The following is a 20,362-nucleotide window of genomic DNA, read 5'->3' as shown; positions in this document are numbered from 1 at the left end:
TCCTAACATACCAAAGTAATAACATTCTGATGTGTGCCACTTTCACATCAGAGACCCAAATGTCACTCGCTGACTGAGGAGAGATTGATGTGCGATACAGATCAACACAGATGTCTGCACAATTGGTGTAGACAAAGTATGATTTAAAAAATCAAAGATTCATATTCAAAAAGGTCAGGCACGCTGGAAATATAAATTTAAAAGCAATCCTATACAACACAATGTACAAGTATATAATATTACCTTATATACTGTACATTCACTTTCTTGCAGAGATTCACAGTAAATACAAAGAAACACAACGGAATCAATGAGAAACTGGACAACCAACCAATGTGCAAATCCAAAAAGAAACAAAAGCAAACAAAATAGTAATAAAGAATAAATAAATATTGAGAACATGGAAGGAAACCCTTGAAAGTGAGTCCATAAGTTGTGGGAACAGTTCAGTGTTGGGGTGAGTGAAGTTATCCACTTCGGTCCAAGAGCCTGATGGTTGGGGGGTAATAACTGTTCCTGTACCTGGTGGTGCGGGTCTTTCAGCTCCTGTACCTCCTTCCCGATGGCAGCAGCAAGAAGAAAGCATGGCCTGGATGGTGGGGTCCTTTAAGATGGATTATGCTTTCCTGCAACTTTGTTCCTTGTAGATATGCTCAAATGTGAGGAGGGCTTTAACCATGATGAACTGAGCTATAACCATTACTTTTTGTAGATGTTTCCATTCAAAGGCATAGGTGCTTCCATACCAGGCCATAATGCAACCGGTCAGTATATTCTTCACCGCACATCTATCAAAGTTTTAGAAGACATGCCGAATCTTCGCAGACTTCTAAGAAAGCAGATGCACTGCCATGCCTTCTTTGTAATGGCAGTTATGTGCTGAACCCAACACAGATCTTCTGAAAAGATAACGCCAAGGAATTAAAGTTACTGACTCTCTCTACCTCTGATACCCCAGTGAGGATTGGTTCATAGACCTTCAGTCTTCTCATCAATAATCAGCTCTTAGGTCTTGCTGACACTGAGCAAGAGATTGCTGTGGCACCACTAGGTCCCTCTGTTCCACAACATTCCCCAGGGCTTATGCATTTACTATACAAGTCCTACCCTGGTCTGACTTCTCAAAATACAACACTTATTAGGATTGAAACCATTTGCCAACCCTCAGCACAATTACCCAGTGGATCAAAATATCTCTAAGTTTTGAGAACGTTCTTCACTATTCACCTATTTTAATATCAACTGCAAACTTACTAATCATCCAAATAGTTTATACAAAGGAACAAAGGTCCCAGTACCGACCTGTGGCACAACACAGAGACCTCTAGTTCAAGAAGCAACCTGTAACAATCACTTTTTGTTTCTAAACATTAAAAGCCAGTTCTGAAATCCAATTAGCTACCTCTCCCTGGAACCCAGGTGATCTAACCTTCCATGCTGGTTTGCCATGTGGGACCTTGTCAAAGGCCTTGCTAAAGTCCGTTTGGATAACTTCAACTGCCCTAACCTCATCTATTGTCTTGGTTATCTCTTGGAAAGAGAAAAAAATTGCCAGACTATTTCCCTGCACAAAGCTGTGCTGACTATACCAGTTATCTATCCCAAATCTCCTGGAGCTGATGGAATGCACCCTCGGGTTCTGAAGGAAGTAGCTGGAGAGATTGTGGAGGCATTAACGATGATCTTTCAAGAATCGAGAAATTCTAGCATTGCACCTAATGACAGGAAAATTGCAAATGTTACTCTGTTATTTAAGAAGGGTGGGAGGCAGCAGAAAGGAAACTATATACCTGTTAGCCTGACATCAGTGGTTGGGAAGTTGATGGAATCGATTGTTAGGGATGAGATTATGGAGTACCTGGAGGCACATGACAAGATAGGCCAAAGCCAGCATGGTTTCCTGAAAGGAAAATCCTGCCTGACAAACCTACTGCAATTTTTTGAGGAAATTCCAAGCAGGGTAGGTAAAGGAGATGCAGTAGGCGTGGTGTACTTGGATTTTCAGAAGGCCTTTGAAAAGGTGCTGCACATGAGGCTGCTTAGCAAGATAACAGCCCATGGAATTACAGGGAAGTTTCTAGCATGGGTGGAGCATTGGCTGATCAACAGAATTCAGAGAGTGGGAATAAAAGGATCCTATTCTGACTGGCTGCCGGTTACCAGTGGAGTTCCACAGGGGTTGGTGTTGGGACCGCTGCTTTTTGCGATGTATGTCAGTGATTTGGACTATGAGATTAATGGATTTGTGCTATTTGCCAGTGATACAAAGATAGGTGGAGGAGCGAGTAGTGTTGAGGAAAAAGAGAGCCTGCAGAGAGACTTTGATAGTTTATGGAAATGGGCAAATAAGTGGCAAATGAAATACGATGTTGGAAAGTGTATGGTCATGTAACTTGGTCGAAGAAATAAACGGGCAGGTTATTATTTAGATGGAGAATTCAAAATGCAGAGATGCAAAGGGACTTGGGAGTCCTTGTGCAGGATACCCTAAAGGTTAACCTCCAGCTTGAGTACACGGTGGTGAAGAAGGCGAGTGCAATGTTGGCATTCATTTCTAGAGGAATAGATTATAGGAGCAGGGATGTGATGTTGAGGTTCTACAAGACACTTGTGAGACCACACTTGGAGTATTGTGTGCAGTTTTGGGCTCCTTATTTTAGAAAGGATATACTGACATTAGAGAGGGTTCAGAGAAGATTTACGATAATGATTCCAGGAATGAAAGGGTTACCATATGAGGAACATCTGGCAGCTCGTGGGCTGCATTCCCTGGAGTTCAGGAGGTTGACAGGGGATCTCATGGAAACATTCCGAATGTTAAAAGGCCTGAACAGATTAGATATGGCAAAGTTATTTCCCATGGTAGGGGAGTCTAGGACAAAAGGGCATGACTTCGGGATTGAAGGACGTCCATTTAGAACAAATGTGCAGAGAAATTATTTTAGTCAGAGGGTGATAAATCTGTGGAATTTATTGTCACGAGCGGGTGTGGATACCAAGTCATTGGGTGCATTTAAGGCAGAGGTAGATAGGCTCTTGATTAACCAAGGCATCAAAGGGTATGGGGAGAAGGCAAAAGAATGGCGATGACTGGAAGAATTGGATCCAGTCCATGATTGAATGAGGGAGCAGACTCGATGGGCCAAATGGCCTACTTCTACTCTATATCTTATGGTCTTATGAGACCAAGTCTATCTAAATACTGGTCAATCGTGTCCCTCAGAATTTCCTCCAGTAACATACCTATGACTTACGTCAGACTCACCGACCTGTCTTTGCTGACCTTCTTAAATAATGGACCAGAGCAGAGTTTCACTGACTGACCATCCTCAACCAAGTTCATAATGGGCTTGCCCAGGTGAGATGAAAATTGACCAGAATGGATTTGCCCAGTTTTTTTGTGGACATAGAGGAAAAAGATAGTTTTTCCATTTATCAAGCTGATGTCTGCATTACAGCTATACTTGAAAAGCCTGGGCTGAGCAGGGTTTGGATACCAAGTAGTTTGTTGTGAAGGGCACACAGATAATGCGGCATATTGTGCATTGAGCTGTATCTCAGTATCCAGAGGGATGGAACAAATTGGCTGAAAGACTTCTGTGTAAGAGCAAACCTTTAAGTTGATCGAGATGGATCATCCTCTTTGCCTCCCAGTGAAGCTGGTGGCAAAGGATGAACTCGACCATTGCTGAGTAAATGATTATGGGGCGTCTCTTCCTTCTCCTGGGGATAGTTAATTTACAACCAGGTATAACGTGATTCCATTTATATGTGAAATCGTGTTATTGGTGTCCAGATGATTGCAGATAAAACTATTCACACCATTGCCATTTTCAATGAATTCAACACTACCCAGTAACTCATATCTTAATTAAATTACCAATCTTGACACAGTTCCTTCTCTTCCACTTTGACTGTTATCACACATTAACTTTATGTACTGTAAAGCTTACATTTGTTTCCAATGTCACCAACAACACCAAAGCCACTGTTCATTAAAGCAAGCACCATGAAGGTGAGTCCAAATCTCCAAAGTTAGTTGAACCTCTCATCTCGATTACAATGATGAAACTATCCATTATTCTCATTGCAGCATCTGCTACATTCTCTTCGAGCTGCGCCCTCTTGCATGTTTAAAATTTCATCCCTATCTATTATCCATTGATATTAATTGTAAAAGATATTAGAGAAGGATTCATTCACTTGCATACGCGGTAAACTGCAAATCCCCTCAGCATTTGCTTGGTCTGAAGCCAGTCCATCAATTGAAAGTTTAAATTGGCTGCCAGGCATTTTTCTTTGTAGAAAGAGAAAAGGGAAATAAAAAGACAGTAGAGCAGATGCTGAACACTACTGTGCTCTGTGATTATACTGAAACAGGAGCACAGCTCACAGACATACCACGGATCTTAAGGATTTTCAGGACACCCAATGACCCTCTTGTCTGTAGAGTACAAGCCCACCACCTGGTCTTTTTACTTACTTTTATACTGCATGTCGATAAAATTAAGATGAAAGGGGTGGCAAGATTAGTACGATGTAGTGCAGGCTCCAACAAAGTTCTGGATATAGTAGAAAATGGGGTTCGACCAACTTGACAGCCAGGCTGAACTGGAAAGGTTGGGTTCTGGCCGAATTGAGGCAGAGGGGCCCAGGCCCTAGAGCACTCCCAATCAACTGAACACAGTATGTAGATGATTAGGCACCGGGCCTGATTGAAAAGGTCAGGGTGTCGGGGCCCGAGGCGAGGGATGGGCCAGCTCAGCTCGCTGCTCCGCAATATTTACTCAGCTCTGCGCTGAGCTACAGGTCTCGGGCTCTCTTCATGGACTTCAGTTCAGAATGCTACTTGCTTACGGCTATTGTTTGCGTCATTTTTTTTTCATTTTTTTTTATTGTGTTTTCAAATAGTTACAGAATAAAAGTGTGTGAAAAAGAAAATATGTGTTACCCATCCCCCCTCCCCTTAACCCCTCCCCCCTAACATCCCTATTGAAAAAAAGAAGAAAGAAAGAAAAAGGAATGCCTGGATATTGGAAGATCCCCACATGCTCCATGGAGTTCGTAATAACTTTAGTATATATATTTATTTCTTTCCCCAAGTAACCAATTATTTCATCTTCAGAGCACCTATATATTTAATCCTATCTTTTGTAAATAAGGGCGCCAAATTTTCAAAAATGTTTCATATTTATCTCTTAAATTATAAGTAATTTTTTCAAGTGGAATACAGCCATAAATTTCTTTCTTCCAACGATCTATACTTAAATATGTATCCGATTTCCAAGTAACTGCAATATGTTTGCATCATTTGATTTGGTTTTTTTTCTTTTCTCTGCATGTTCGGGTGTTTGGCAGTCATTTTTTAATGGGTTCTTTTCGTGTTTCTTTATTTCACGGCACTTGTGAGGAGACAATTCTCAAGGTTTTATAATGTCCAAATTGATAATAAATGCACTTTGAACTTTGAAAACCCCTCTAATTCCCTAAAACACATAAGTAACCTGATAATATATCTGCTTAAAAAATATTTTAAATTTATTTTATTGTCAGTAAAAATCACAAATTGCTGGTGAACCGGGATGGCTGAGGTGGAGGTGTGGAGCGAAGTGATGATGGCACTAAACGGCGACTCCTTTGCTTGCATCTTCGGAAACAGCTCTATTTCCATCTTTAATATCTCTATTTTTCCCTTTCAGGGTTCTTTTGAAAACCTTGAACTGGAGTCACTCGCTGACTACGGGTCTTTGCGGGAATGGGACCTGCTCTCGGGGTTTCACAACTGGCCGTTGTTCGGCACGCAAGGGCTCGGCCTGAGAGTTCAACTCGCCTTTGGAGGCCTGGGATCTCAGGGTTCTGGAGACGGGTGGATTGGAGGTCGGCGTCACGGCAGGAGACCCGTGTATCGTCGGGGGAGTTGGAAGATCTATGGCTGTGTGCCCAGAGTCTCGAGATCTTTGGGCACAGCGTTCGAAAAGAGCGACATAACGGACTTTAAACATCGTAACCCAGCAAGTTGTTATGTCTCCCCTCTTGCTGTGAAACGGAGACACCTCTTCTCTCTTACTAGGGAAAGAGAGAGAGAGCCTGTGGTATGCCGAATGCCAGGTGAACAATGTAGTCTTCGGTGTGCTGCATGTAGGTGTCTTTACTGTTGCCTTGCTCATGCCTGAGTGCTTGGTGGCAGTTCCGGTGGAAGGAGGGGGGATTGTTGCTTACTGCCACTTACATGCGGGAGGGAGGGGAGCTGGGCGGGACTTCGGGGTTCTAACATTTAACTGTCATTCATTCTTTGGGGGCATTCCTCAGTTTTTGCGGATGGTTGCGAAGAAAAAGCATTTCAGAATGCATATTGTATACATTTCTCTGACATTAAATGTACCTTTGAAACTTTGAAGGAAGAGATAAGAACCTGGCCCAATTGAGAATATCAGGACCGAACAAAAATATGAATCAATTACTTGTTGTTCTGACTTAGCTGGTTAATTGTTAAATGCAAGATCTTTTCTCAAGAACAATTTGCTAATCAATGCAAAAGTTGTAACAACAGAATCTTGGTTAGTATTAAAACTGTCACTGCAGCATGATCGTGGCTCTGGAGCTTTGACCAAACGGAAAGGTACAAGGGAGAAAAGCATAAATTTTCAATTACTATTCATTCTGTTCATCAATTGTGGATCTCCGCCATTCTCTCAGGAAGATTGATGCTGAATCCCACCTGACAGGCAATGAGGGAAATGGAAGAATTTGGCCTTACCGCAAAATCTTCTCTCCAGATGTGCTTTTGCTGGAAGTCCTCTGCCGCTGTTGCAAGTTTCTGTAAGCAGACAGACAAGGTATTTCATGAGCTTTCTCATTACGGAATTTATTTTATTCTTCTCTGCAGTTGTAATTTCACCTCTACGCACCTGTTACGTGCTTATGATGCTGCTTCAAGTCTTTCATTACACCTGTGCATACATGTCCTTGTACATATGACAAACTTGACTTCGACCTCTAAAACCAAAGGCTGGATATACCTTTTTTTGTCACAATGGCCACATGTACCATGTTTGCAAATAAACTTACTCCCGCAAACTGCATCATCAACACAAGTATTTTTATGAGTGATATCAGCGGTTAAGTTGCCTCTGCAGAAGTCAGTAAAAGTGTAACTATCGTTAGTTTAACATTAATATTAATTGAGCACCTTGGCTCCATCCAAAGTAAGTGGGATTTCCTGGTGGTCAACCATTTCAAATCCTATCCCCAATCGCCTTTCCAATGTGTCGGTCCAAGGCCTCCTCTTCTGCCACGATGAGGCCACTCTCAGGGTGGAGGAGCAACATTTCACACCAATAGCCTGGTGGTTAGCACAACGCTTTACCCTATCGGCGACCCGGTTTCAATTCCCACTGCTGCCTGTAAGGAGTTTGCACGTTCTTCCCCTGACCGCTAGGGGTTTCATCTCACAGTCCAAAGGCGTACAGGTTGGTAGGTTAATTGGTCATTGTAAATTGCCCTGGGAGTATGCCAGGATTGCAGGCTCAAAAGGCGGGAAGAGCGTATTCCGCACTGTATCACAATAAATAAACAAGCAAACTTCCAGCTGGGTAGCCTCCGACCTGATGGCATGAATACCAATTTCTCCAACCTCCAGTATTTCCCCTCCCCATTCTTCACTTCCCCACTCTAACCTCTTAACCCTTCACCTTACCTGCCTATCACATCCTCCTTCCCCTTCTCCCACGATCCACTCTTCTCTCTTATCAGATTGCTTCTTCTCCAGCCCTTTGCCTTTTCCAGTCAACGACTCTCAACTGCTCACTTCATCCTTCTCCCCGTCCCACCTGGCTTCACCTATCACCTTCGAGCTTGTCCTCCTTCCCCTCCGCTTCCTATCTGGCCTCTTCCTCCTTCCCTTCGAGCCCTGACGAAGAGTCTCGGCCCAAAATGATGACTGTGTATTCATTTCCATAGATGCTGCCGGACCTGCTGAGTTCCTCCAGCATTTTGTGTGTGTAGTTTTTACATGGCGCCTTACAGGCTAGATAGTGACACTGGGACAAAGGTCACCTTGAAAGGAGAAAAAGGTTTTGTCTGTCCACTGGAGCTGTATGACCACCTTGTGCTTTTTCCCAGATTTCCACCACCTGCATACTCTGACTTTGAAGTGGAGCTGTGTGGAGGGCAGTCAAAATGATGGTAGAGAAGGAGAAATGTTATTCTGCTGGAGAAATTGCAGCAAAATATAGAATAGCTTTTCATGGATTTAAGAGGTCATTTTACTTCTATTAAAACGTAATGTATGCCGGCATTATTAAATTAATAAGAAGCTAACATCCCAGCAAAAAATCAGTACCTCCGCTTAATAAACCTTCGGAAAAAAGTCATAAATTTAGATCAGTACAGGTATCACTTTTATTACCAGTTCGGCTACTCGGCATTAAATTCAGCAATTTTCAATAACTGGAATTCCAGAGAAATAAGGGAATGAGTTACTGTACCAGACTAAACAAGTACAGCATAGGAGAGAAAGACTTGCATTTTTATGCCCCTTATATATTTGAGGAGCATGCAACAAATCAATGTTCATACAGATTAATATTTAAATTATCAGTATTGGTCTGGCTGCAAATCTGTACACAGCAAAAATTCCACAAACTATTAGATGAATAACTCATCCGCCATTGATGGTTTTGGTTGTGAAAATAATGAAAAACTCTGAGGGATGTCTTGGGAGCTCTCACATACACTGGAGCAGGCACTAGGGGATTCACTTTCAATCTGCAATTTCGAAGCTACCGCTTTCAACGCCACAATATAGAGCAACAAACTAATTTTACTGTTGGCGTGGAGAAAAGGAAATCTCCCTGTAGAAAGTTTGTACTTTCACCGCCATGAAATTTTCGATACTGCCACTGTCCGCAGACGTAGTCCAGTACAAACAACAGAATCTCCTCAGACAGTATCGCCACGTCATAAGATTGAATAAAAAACCCTTGCCAGTATTCAAAGTCAATTAATTCTCCTGATCTTCTGATCAACTTTGAATCATCTGATTTATCTGGTCATTCATTCCACTTCAAGTTGTTTTACATCACAGTTTGACCAGCATGCCTACCGATATATCAGTCCGTTTACTTCATTAGTTACCGACTCAGAGCACCATCAGATGTGATTACTATTCTACTTTTAGAACGATTTGTGGAAGAGGTAGACTTAAGAATCACGCAAGGAACAAATACATCTCAAAAGTAGATGTTAGCACTCAACTTTACTTTAGTACAATAAAAAATCTGGATATTCAAATCTAGTTTTCAACCCAGATGGATAAAACCAGCAATACTGTACCAGAGTTTTCATACATAGATTTAATTTTCAAACAAAAGTAACACATGCTTTGTGTTTTGAAAAGTAATTAATGTCCCAACATTAAATGAATATTAGATAATTATGGAATTCACAGTAGTTTGTTAGGGGCACCATGGTTAGCACAACACTATTGCAGCTTGGGGTGCATGGGAGGGGTAGCACCTCTCGATGGGGGGGGGGGGGCATGTCGCACTCCTAGAAGTGGTTCGTCATCTATTGGTCCTCACCAACGCCCAGCTCTCACCTGTGGCTCCTCGTAGCTGTTTGCATGCGACAGCAGCCACAACCCAGGCAACGGCTTCGACAGGCCGTCTAAACCAGGTGAGGGTAGCCAACGGGTCTGAGACCCTTGGTGAGATGGGAATTTGCTCATCCCAGCATGCGAAGACTGCTTCAGTGGATCAGGCGGAGGAAACCCCGGGTGTTCAACAGCTGAGAAGGCTGTAATATGTATATATTACAGCTCAAGTGTGTACATTCAGAGTTCAGAATATAATTCCGACGCCGTCTGTAAGAAATTTGTACGTCCTGCTTGTGACTGCGTAGGTTTCTTGTGGGAGCTCCAGTTCCCCCCCACATTCCAAAGATGTACCAGCTAGTAGGTTAATTGGTCATTGTAAATTGTCCGGTGATCAGGCCAGGGATAAATAGGTGGGTTGCTGAGCGGTGCAGCTGGTTGGGCCAGAAAGGGCCCGTTCCTTGCTGAATCTCTAAATACAAACAAATAAAAAATAACTTTGCTGGTTTGGAAGTTCCTGCAGATCTACCATGGAGAACATTCTGCATGGCAGGCTGCACTGCCCACCGCCTGGTACGGAAGCTTCAAGACGCAGGACCAAAACAGGCTGCACTGGTTTGTAGACACGGCCAGCTCCATCACGGGCACAAGCCTACCCACCACCAAGGATGTCTTCAAAAGGCAGTGGCTCATTAAAGCAGCATCCCTTACTAAATGCCCTCACCACCCATGAGCATTTGCCCTCTTCTCATTACTCCCCGCAGGGAGCCTGAAGACCCACTCTCTGCATTCAGATTTCTGAACCCATGAACAATACATCATCATTTGTCCTTCTGATCAATTACTTTGATTGTAAACTGTAGTCATTTTCTTTGTCTTGCACTGTCCTGCTGCACAAAACAACATATTTCACACCATATGTCGGTGATAATAAACCTGATTCTGCATACTGGGCTTAAAAAAATTCCGGAGGGTTATTGCAAATCTCATTATTTTACAGGAGTACAGTTACCGATGTTCTGACATAGATCCTGGACAAAATGTATTGCTCATTTCTAAAAGCATTGGCACAACATAGAACAATACAGCACAGGGCAAGCCAGTCAGCCCCCGTGCTGTGCTGATCTTGATACCAAACTTCTCCTAAGTCCTCCTCGTGTATCATCCATCTTCTTCCCATCCCTTCTTGATGTGTCTAAAAGCCTCCTACTCCACCACACTGCACGATTCCACTACCGTCCTGGTAACCTATTCTACACACCTACTACTCTCTGGCTAAAAGACGTGCCCCTCACATTACTTTTAAACTTCTCCCCCCTCCACCCTTCAACAGTAAAAGCATATGCTCTAGTGTCTGAAGCTTCAACGCTGGGAAAAAGATCCTTACTGTCTATTTTATCTATGTGCCTCAGTTTTAAAAAGCACTATCAGGTCCCCGCTCCCCCCCCCCCACCCCCTTAGCCTCTACTGTCTATCAATTGAACTGTTTCAGGTGGTGGCGGTGGGAAGTGCAGAGAGGAGGGAGGTATAGAGTTGACTTGTTCAAGTTCAAGTTTAATTATCATTCAGCCATATCGGAATAAAGGCAAACGAAACAGTGTTCTCCGTGGCCAACAGCACACAACGCACTGCACATAACACAAGTAGTGCAAATGGTTACATTTCAGAAAAACATACAGTAACAAAGAAAATAAAAGAACATAGCCCAAGTCCCTGAGTGGGATGAATTGGAACTGATGGTAAGTCGGCCTGATCCAGCTTGTTCACCAACCGAGTGAACACTGGAGGGCAGCACTGAGCAGACACCGGCGAGGAGCACAGATGGGAGGGGCCAGACCCAACCCAAGTACCAGTTTCAGCACAGGCTCACCCACACTTTTTTTAATTGATTTTTTTAATGCATTTTCTACAACACTACAAAAAAAAACCCCAAGAACGAAATAGGAAATTAGTACAGTGCAAGATAAACATACAATAGTAATATAATACCGAATATAATAATTGAAAAAGCACCCAAATTGAAGTCGTGTAAAGTTAGTGTCCACCCCCACCCCCGCAAGAAAAAAAAACTCCAGACCAACCGGAGCAAAATGTAGGAAATATAAATCAGAACATTCAAACCCCCAAAACTGTAAATACAATTAAAAACGGAAGATAATAATGCCTACTACCAAAAAAAAACTGAAAGGGACTGAAAAAGAAACATAATCAAAAGGAAAGTTATGAAAATACTCAATAAAAGGTCCCCAGACCTTATGAAACTTTATGTCCGAATTAAGAATTGAGTAATGAATCTCTTCAAGATCTAAACAGGACATAATATCATTAAGCCATTCAGCGTGCGTGGGTGGGGCAACATCCCTCCATCTAAGAAGAATTAGACGTCTAGCCAGGAGAGAAGCAAAAGATAATATTCGACATTTAGTCAAACTCAAACGTATATCTGTCTCACCCAAGAAACCAAAAAGAGCAATTAAAGAGTTAGGTTCTAAGTGGCGATTCAGAATACAGGATAAAGTTAAGAAAACATCCCTCCAAAATTTCTCTAGACGAGGACAGGTCCAGTACATATGAATGAGAGAAGCCTCGCAACTTTTGCATTTATCACAAAGAGGACTGATATTAGGATAAAATCGAGATAATTTAGATTTGGACATATGAGCCCTATGAACAATCTTAAACTGTAAAAGACAGTGGCGAGCACAAAGAGAAGTTGAGTTAACCAACTTGAGAATCGAGTCCCAAACCTCATCAGATAAAGGGATATTTAAGTCATGCTCTCAAGCCATTCTGATTTTATCCAAAGGGGATAAAAGGGGATAAAGGGGATAAAAAGGATACTAACTTCTTTTTAAACAAAACTATAAAAGTTTATTTACATCACGAATACACAAGGTGCAAACATTCAGTATTTACAAGACAGTGACTCAACACTGCTTCAGTGTCTCCTTTCCTGAGTGACTGGAACAGTTGATCCCGCAGCCTTAGCTCAGTCCTCACCACAACCGGGGCATCACAGCTCCCACACCATCAGCCTCACCAATGAACCAGTGAACCAGACTTGCAGTATTCTACGTTTCCAATATCCAACAGGGTCTTGCGACACAATAAAAACATTCCGAAAAGTGATTCGCACTACACGCCGTCCAATACAAGTCCAGGCGACAACACAACAATGATATGCAATACGTCCAGCTCCATCGCGATCGAGCAACTTCACTGATGGGATCGTCCTGTAGCACTCGATGTTCTTAATATCCAGCAGTGACTTGCAATCATAAAAAAGACATACCATAAGAACAAACACACTCTTTTAAGGATCTGGAGTGGCCGCTGCATCTGAACACACTGCCATTTTACCGGAGGAAAGATGCTGCTGATTGGTTAAAAATAAACCAAAATGTCACGCTGCTCCCTCTCTCCTAAATTTCCCATTAGAGAGACAGCCTGAGGTACTGTTGATGGTGAATAAGTGTCACAAAGCTGGGTACAGAGGCAAAGCCACGTGAGCACAAGAATCTTCACCAGTTGCTCTCTGTAATTACTCAAAGCAAAACAATAAGTATGAATGTCAAGGTAAATGAGCACCAAATTCAGCAAAAAAAATTGCATACTATATCTTTACCTTTAATCAGCTCAATATTCCTCAAAGACTGTACTTTGTGTGTCAACATTTCTGACTGAAGTTCACAGAAAATCATTTCAGCAGGTCCGTTGTGAAAGACCCTTGATATTTTGAAAGGTTCAGCTAGCATTTGATAGCTAATGGATTCTGCTATTTGCTGGAGCAATTATCTTTGATGTTTTTAAGTTTGTTAACTAACTCTTGCTCCTATAAATGTATATGGGAAAAGTATCCTGCGGATGATCAAACCCTTGATAACACTAGCATATAGAGAAATCTTGGGGTCCAGGTCCACAGTGGCTATGCAAGTGGATAATGTGGAGAAGTGGATGGCATTGTTGCCTTCTGTGGTTGGAGATTGTGTGCGCTTCTGGTTTCACTGTTTTAAAACGATAGTGGAGAGGGTGCAGAAGTAATTTACCCAGATGCTCCTTGGATAAGAGGGGATGAGAGAAGAAAAAATTTTGTTCGCTCTATCAAATGGCAGAACCCATTGCTTCTGACTAATAGGCTTGACGCGTTTCAAAACCAAGTAGACAGTGCTCCATGGTAGGCTTCAGGCCCTGGAGCTTTGATCAATGAAACAGGATTCTGGGCAGGCTGGAGAGAGGCTGCCAACTGCAGTTCCAGTGGTCCACTTGTTGGGGATGGTGATGGTTCCAGATGGTCTTTCTATATGCAGTGACGTTGTACAAGTGCAATGGATGAGGAAGCTGGAAACCTGACAGCCTGTGGAAGCAATTCCCTCTGTTCTGGCCCAGAAACAGTGCCCCAAAATATTTACCCTTATTTCCTTATGACACAGCAGGAGTCCATTCATTCCATCAAGCCCATGACAACTGCCGAAGCTCTGTCGTCAATCCATTTTCCTGAAACTTCTTGAATTCACTCTTCACTTCCCTGATTCTCCAACCACCTATACACACCAAGGAGTAATTTACAATGGCCAAATGGTCAGGCAACCAACACATCTTTGGGATATGGGAGAAAACTCACACGGTAACAAGAAAAGTATGGAATCTCCACATGGAGTTGAGCTATGAAACACCTGCACTACCCTCTCCTTAATGTTGTCCTTTCTGATTCTAGACTTCTCAAAGCTCAGCTGCAGTGTAATGGGTTGGCTGTCTTTGCTCCTTTCTGCTTCTCAGCAGATATCGGCTGTTTTCCAGACAAATTTGCTCCCTCATCATCCTTTCCATCAACTGTGTTGTTCACTGCATTAAGTTTCACCTGTATTTCAGCAAATACTATACAGACGTACCTATGAAAGCAAACTGTTGGCGCCATTGGCAAGCATTTTGTCCCACTTCCAGCAAGATTTTTTTCTCTCAGTACCTACTCTTCTAACATCAACTCAGGAAGGCTTTGCATCAAAGTATGTATAGTCATCCTTCAGCCAATTAAAGTAAAGCCAAGGTCATCCAGGGCTTACGTTAATTTGGCAACTAGGATTTATATCTGTCATTCTGTTGGCTCAAAGACAAAACTTGCTCCTAGGAATAAAAATTGTGTTCAGTAATTTGTCTGAAGATCACAGAACCCATAGAATTTGCTTGTGAGGCAGCTTAAGATAAGAAAGTAACTAATGAAGCAACACCTTATATTCTGGGTAGCTTCCAACCTAATGGTCTGAATATTGATTTCTCAATCTGATGAACCCCTCCCTTCTATTCCCCCATTCTGACCTTTTATTTCTTCTCACCTGCCTATTACTTCCCGAGTCATCGTCTCCTTCCCTTTCTCCATTATCCACTCTCCTCTACTATCAGATTCCTACTTCTCCAGCCTTTGACCTTTCCCACACACCTAGCTTCTCCAATCACCTTCCAGCTAGACTCTTCCCCTGTACCCCCAACTGTTTAATTCAGGCATCTCCAGTCCTCAACTTCCCTCTCAGTCCCGAAGAATAGTCTTGGCCCACGACATTGACTGTCTACTCTTTTCCATGGACGCTGCCTCGCCTGCTGAGCTCCTCCAGTATTTTGCGTCTGTTGCAATGAAAGGATAGATTTTTGTTTTTACTCTGATTGTGGGTCAGAGTTTACTGTGAAAATCCTCTGCAGCATTTGAAAACATAATGTGAACAAATGCATTTATTTCCTGCAAGAAATTCAATGTAAACACCTACACAGTCTTCAAGTAGCATTAATGGTAAAAGTATTCAAGATGCAGCTAATGACATGCATCATTGCCTCCTCAACAGGGAACATAACTCAGCCAAGTTCTTTTGGTGATCTACTCAAGGAACATTCAACATCATGATGTCCCTAAGAAAGGAGAGAAAATAAATTAGCTCCCTGCACTACAGGATGACCAGGCTTGTGCATCACACAAGATCTGCACTTGACATTTTTGGGCTGCACTATACTTAAATCTAATTTTGGAACTCATCTTTTGGGGAGTAATTATCAGGTCTAACTCCAATATATGAAGCCTTGATTAAAGTTAGCCCACACTAAGTAATTTCAATAAAGATGTTAATGATCTAATTAGCATACTCATTTGGAAGAACAATTTTGCTCTAATGCTCCTGGCTGGCATTTCCGATCATGTTGTCCTCATCATTTTTGATGGCTATTGTTATTACAGTTCCTGCAAAATATATCAGCGGGAGCCCATGGGGGAAATTGAGCTGTGTCAGGATACTGCTGCATTCCTTCTTTAAACACTGTTCAAACCCAGCCTATGCCAAGGCAATGAAAAAAAAACCTTTACTCTCTGCTTGTCATAAATGTCTCTTATTTATAGAGGCTCTATTTTTCGCACCACACCATTACCAGCACAACAATAGCCCATAGCCAGGCATTCACTAGCTATCAGTCAGAAAATACCATGAAACAGAGAGGGCTATTATATATGAATACATTTAGTGCCATAAGTAAAGCTGCTGTTCCGATGTTTTGTTGAGATGGAGTTTGGTCACCATACTGAAACAAAGGTTGAATTTTTAACCTCAGCTTCATAGTATTTTAGGACAAAATTTTGCACAAAATATTCCATTTTCCACCATAAAATATTATCCAGAAATTCAGATACTTATTGTTTCCAGATGTAATGAATGATGTGAAGACTGTTCTCATGGGAGGAATATAGTTTGACATTTGAATCAAAGCTTGGAACGGCAGCAAGGCTACACAAGCTGCATAGTGCAAGACGAGTGCATCACTGAATGGCAAAGAGCGTAGATTTGCTCATGGTCAAGGAGGAATAATAGTATCAGTGTTGATGGAAACTAACTAAGAAAAGCAAGCACCCCAAGGACAGATTTTGCACTGAAAGCAATATGAATAGAAAAATTCCAGTGTAAAATATCCAGATTCAGAAATACAGACATACAAAATTGGAACTACCCCTCGCCCTTCCACATGCTCTGCTACTTAATTAGTTTCTGGATCCTCTGAGCTTGACCTCAGCTCCACTTTCCTGTTTGTAAGCCATAATCTTCATTTTCCAAAAGGACCCAAAATCTCTCATCCTCAGTCTGGAATATTTCCACCAATTCAGTTTCAACAAATATTTGGGAAAGACACTGGTGAGGGAAGAAACCTCCACCTTCACATTATCTGGACAATGCTCTACTGTGAAACTACATTCACTAACTCCAGATTCTCACAGACAAGAAAACACTATAAACATCAACAATATCCAGCTCCCTACAACATCAGATATCCTTCAAAATATCAGCCTTTTTTGCTCATTGACTTAGCTCATCTATAGCCCCTCACAGATTTTGTAGGCTTATCATAACTTGCCTTCCCCTCTTTGATCAACAAATAGTCTACAAAACAGCCTATTCATGGTTCAACCAAAAAATCATGAATAACAAAACAATGAATTTTTAAGGTCAGATCTTATGTAAATAGTCCCATTTCAGTTTTGACGAACAAATGTATTTTGGAATTCAAATTCCACCTGATGCTCTCCACCATGAAATTCTTCCTAGGACAACTCCCAAGGAGAACTAAGACATGAAAAGAGTCTTAGAATACAAGTACATGCATCAGACCAGAGGGAGATGAGGACTGGAGCAAATGCATTCTTTTTTTGATCATTTGTGCTTGAGTTAAAGGGATCAACAAGAATTCATCAATAATAGATTTTGAACTAGATGCACATTTCTCCAATGTTAATGACACCTTCTATATAGGCAATTCATCAAGACAACATTAAATCACCTTACATCCAATTTCCTTTTAACTTTATAGATTGTCCTAAATACAGTGGATTCCACTTAATTGGGACCAGTACTTTTGGCCCAAACTGCAGATAATAGACTGCCTTCAAACAACGCTTTTGCCAATTTCATCCTCCAAATCTTCATTTTCATTGTAACATTCAGATGATTGCCGATACCTTCATATTATTCATAGTTCCTAACTTGAAGCAGTGAAATCATTTCATTTTCACTCCCAGCCATTTCTGGCATCTTCAATGGAGACAGCTTGAAAATGCAGTGAGGAAAACTGCTTATTCCTCACCAGCCATCAGTGACAAAAATCATTGTTTTTTTTAAAACACAAACACACGCAACTGACACTATTTAAAAGCTATTTGACTTAAGCACCATCTGATGGCCACACATTGCACACATGTACGACTGCCCTGTGGGGGGCGGGGGTGTAGCTTATTCTGACCGTCTAAAGTCACTTCTGTCGTGATTGGTTAATTTAGACACTACGGCTGTTTTCCCCACTAATTAGCTGTCTGGGGTCCACTTTCAAATAACCTGGGTATATAGAGAGCAGACGTGGGAGGTTTGCTCTCTTTCTTCCTTTGTTTAAGGCAAGTGGTGCACGAGTGTTGGGAAGGTATGCTCTGCACATACTTTTAGTTAAGTATTTTTGTTGAATATTCAGCCTTGCAGTCTCTGTAACTTGGGAACGTGAATGTACGGTTGAATTTTTACTGTTTGTAAACAAATAATTAATATACAGTACTTATTCACAGTCAGTGCTTTCTGTCTCATTTGCCAGACCCACAAACCTGCTTCAACATTACACCAACATAACTAGAAACTTTTTAGCAACAGGTTCCTGTCCCAATTAAGCTTCATAGTGTCCCAAATGAACTAAGGAAATCCTGACGACTTTTTCAATTGTTTTGTTCTTTAAGTGTTGTACTAAATAAGCAGCTACCCTAATTAACCGATGGCCCAATTAACCGGAATCCACTGTATCATCAAGGCACTGTCAACGTTTGGGGCCGAGACCCTTCATTAGGACAAACTGAAAGAAAGTTAGTCCTGACAAAGGTCTCGGCCGGAAACGTCGACAGTGCTTCTCCCTATAGATGCTGCCTGGCCTGCTGTGTTTCACCAGCATTTTGTGCTTGAATTTCCAGCATCTGCAGATTTCCTCTTGTATCATCAAGGCTTCCTTTACAATTGTTCAGGTTTCTTGCTTTGTGTGATTAAAAGTCTAAGGAAATGTACAACTGAGAAGTCATTAGATTTAATTCAGTCATCAAGTTAGTGTTTGAAAATTACCAGGGCCCTAGTAGGCCTTGCCAGTCTTGCGTTGCATTAAACACCCATTACTTGAAAAGAAGATTGTCTCTTTTATATGACAATGTTTTTAGAGATGAATTGGAAGCCACTAATGGGGGAACGGAGTGTGGTGGGGAGCATTAGTGGGTAGCCTTCTGCTTACTTTCAGGTCCAGTTTAGCCTGGAAACTGTGGCTAAAGACTTGGAGGCAAGCACTCAATTCATCAGTTACAGTAGACCAACTGAAGTCAGGCAGTAGGCTCTACTTGTTGTGAGTATCAAAGAACACCTGAGATTGAGCACCATGGAACACCCTAGGAATGACCAAGTTTCTCATTGGCACATAGTGCAATTTCAGAGTTCTTCGAGCAGTAATGGGTTCAACGGGCAAATTTAGCAATCCGTGACTTACTTTCCTCTCAGAGTTTGCTCTAACAGGCACGTGATCTTGAGGGACTGCCACACAAGCTACGGCAGACTGTTTATTTTACGGTGGGAAATGAGGAAATACGTCTAGTTTTTCAACTTAAGTGGAAATTGTCTATACTCTCAGATTAAAGTGTGAATGGCTAGAATTTGAAAAGAACTCTTAACTTACACATATTTTCCTGGAAGACCTTTGAAGTTTAGTTGTCGTGGTTTTGTGTAGGTCTTGTAGCTTTAGTATTTGGTTTGTTGGGTGGTAGAGTTGGTCTCCTGACTTGGTGTGTCTGGGTAGTCTTGTGTTGTCTGGTGGATTTGGAGCTCCTTTCCGGGGACCACGCTAAGACGGTAGCGCGATATTAATACGCAGCAGCCTCTCCAGACTCTGGATTTGGGGATTGCCAAACGTTATGTGGACTTTCTGGTGTAGTCTGTTTTGCTGTGTGCTTTTGCAATATCATTCTGGAGGAACGTTGTTTCATTTTTTAACTGCATTGCATTTGTGGTTTCTAAATGACAATAAACCGAAATTCAATTCAATTCATAACCTAGGAACAGATAACTGATTAGAAATAGGATCAATGTTTGTTTCCCTCCTTCATTTAGTTAATCCAATTTTACCTTCTTAGATAGCACCAGAGGATCAAGGATGACTTGTTTTATTCCATTTTTCTAGGTTGAAGTGACTGATGAGGCCAATGCGGGAACCATAGATGAAGGTGGGAGATGACTGAGTGAGTAATGGGTCATTTGTGAGGTGCAGCACTCCTTTCACAGTTTCTGTGTGCTCCTGATGTACTCCAGGTTCTCAATTATCACCCCACGTACCCCTCTTCTACTCTGAGCAGTCTTAAGTCAGAGATTCCCAGGAGTCGGTGGGGAAACTGCAGTTTTTCACACATGCCTTGTGAACATTTAGAATCTTTTCCTCAGCCTTCCATAACAGAGCTCAATACAAAGAGACGGCTTTGGGAGTTTGGAGTGGGATATGCAAATGATAATGGAATTGTGAGGGACATTGTGCTGGGAACACTGGCTTAGGACACAATATGACGTTCGTTTCTTTTTCCCTTCTAATGAACTTGTATTGGTGACGTTTTCCCAGTAGCAAAAAATACCTCCGGCAGGCCTCATCCTTTTTGCCAGTTGTCCAAAGCTTTGCAGGCACATTAAAGGCAATGGTGAACTTCTCATCAATGTCTGCCTTCATCATGAAGTGGCTCAGTAAAAAGAC

The 20,362-nt window shown here is 41.9% G+C and overlaps 1 protein-coding gene across 5 annotated transcripts in view; it reads right to left on the bottom strand.

Annotated features, from left to right (window-relative positions):
• The window catches only part of LOC140738775 (voltage-dependent calcium channel subunit alpha-2/delta-1-like), a 715,977-nt gene that overhangs the window by 457,448 nt on the left and 238,167 nt on the right, over nt 1–20,362 (bottom strand). For all 5 annotated transcript variants that reach the window (XM_073066574.1, XM_073066575.1, XM_073066576.1 and 2 more), the window contains exon 4: nt 6,758–6,817. In XM_073066574.1, the coding sequence (XP_072922675.1) occupies nt 6,758–6,817 (60 nt within the window). The remainder of the gene's footprint in view (nt 1–6,757; nt 6,818–20,362) is intronic.

Source organism: Hemitrygon akajei, chromosome 14 (genome assembly GCF_048418815.1).
Source record: "Hemitrygon akajei chromosome 14, sHemAka1.3, whole genome shotgun sequence".
In the NCBI taxonomy this organism is placed as follows: Eukaryota; Metazoa; Chordata; class Chondrichthyes; order Myliobatiformes; family Dasyatidae; genus Hemitrygon; species Hemitrygon akajei.
This window is presented reverse-complemented; position numbering and strand designations above follow the sequence as displayed.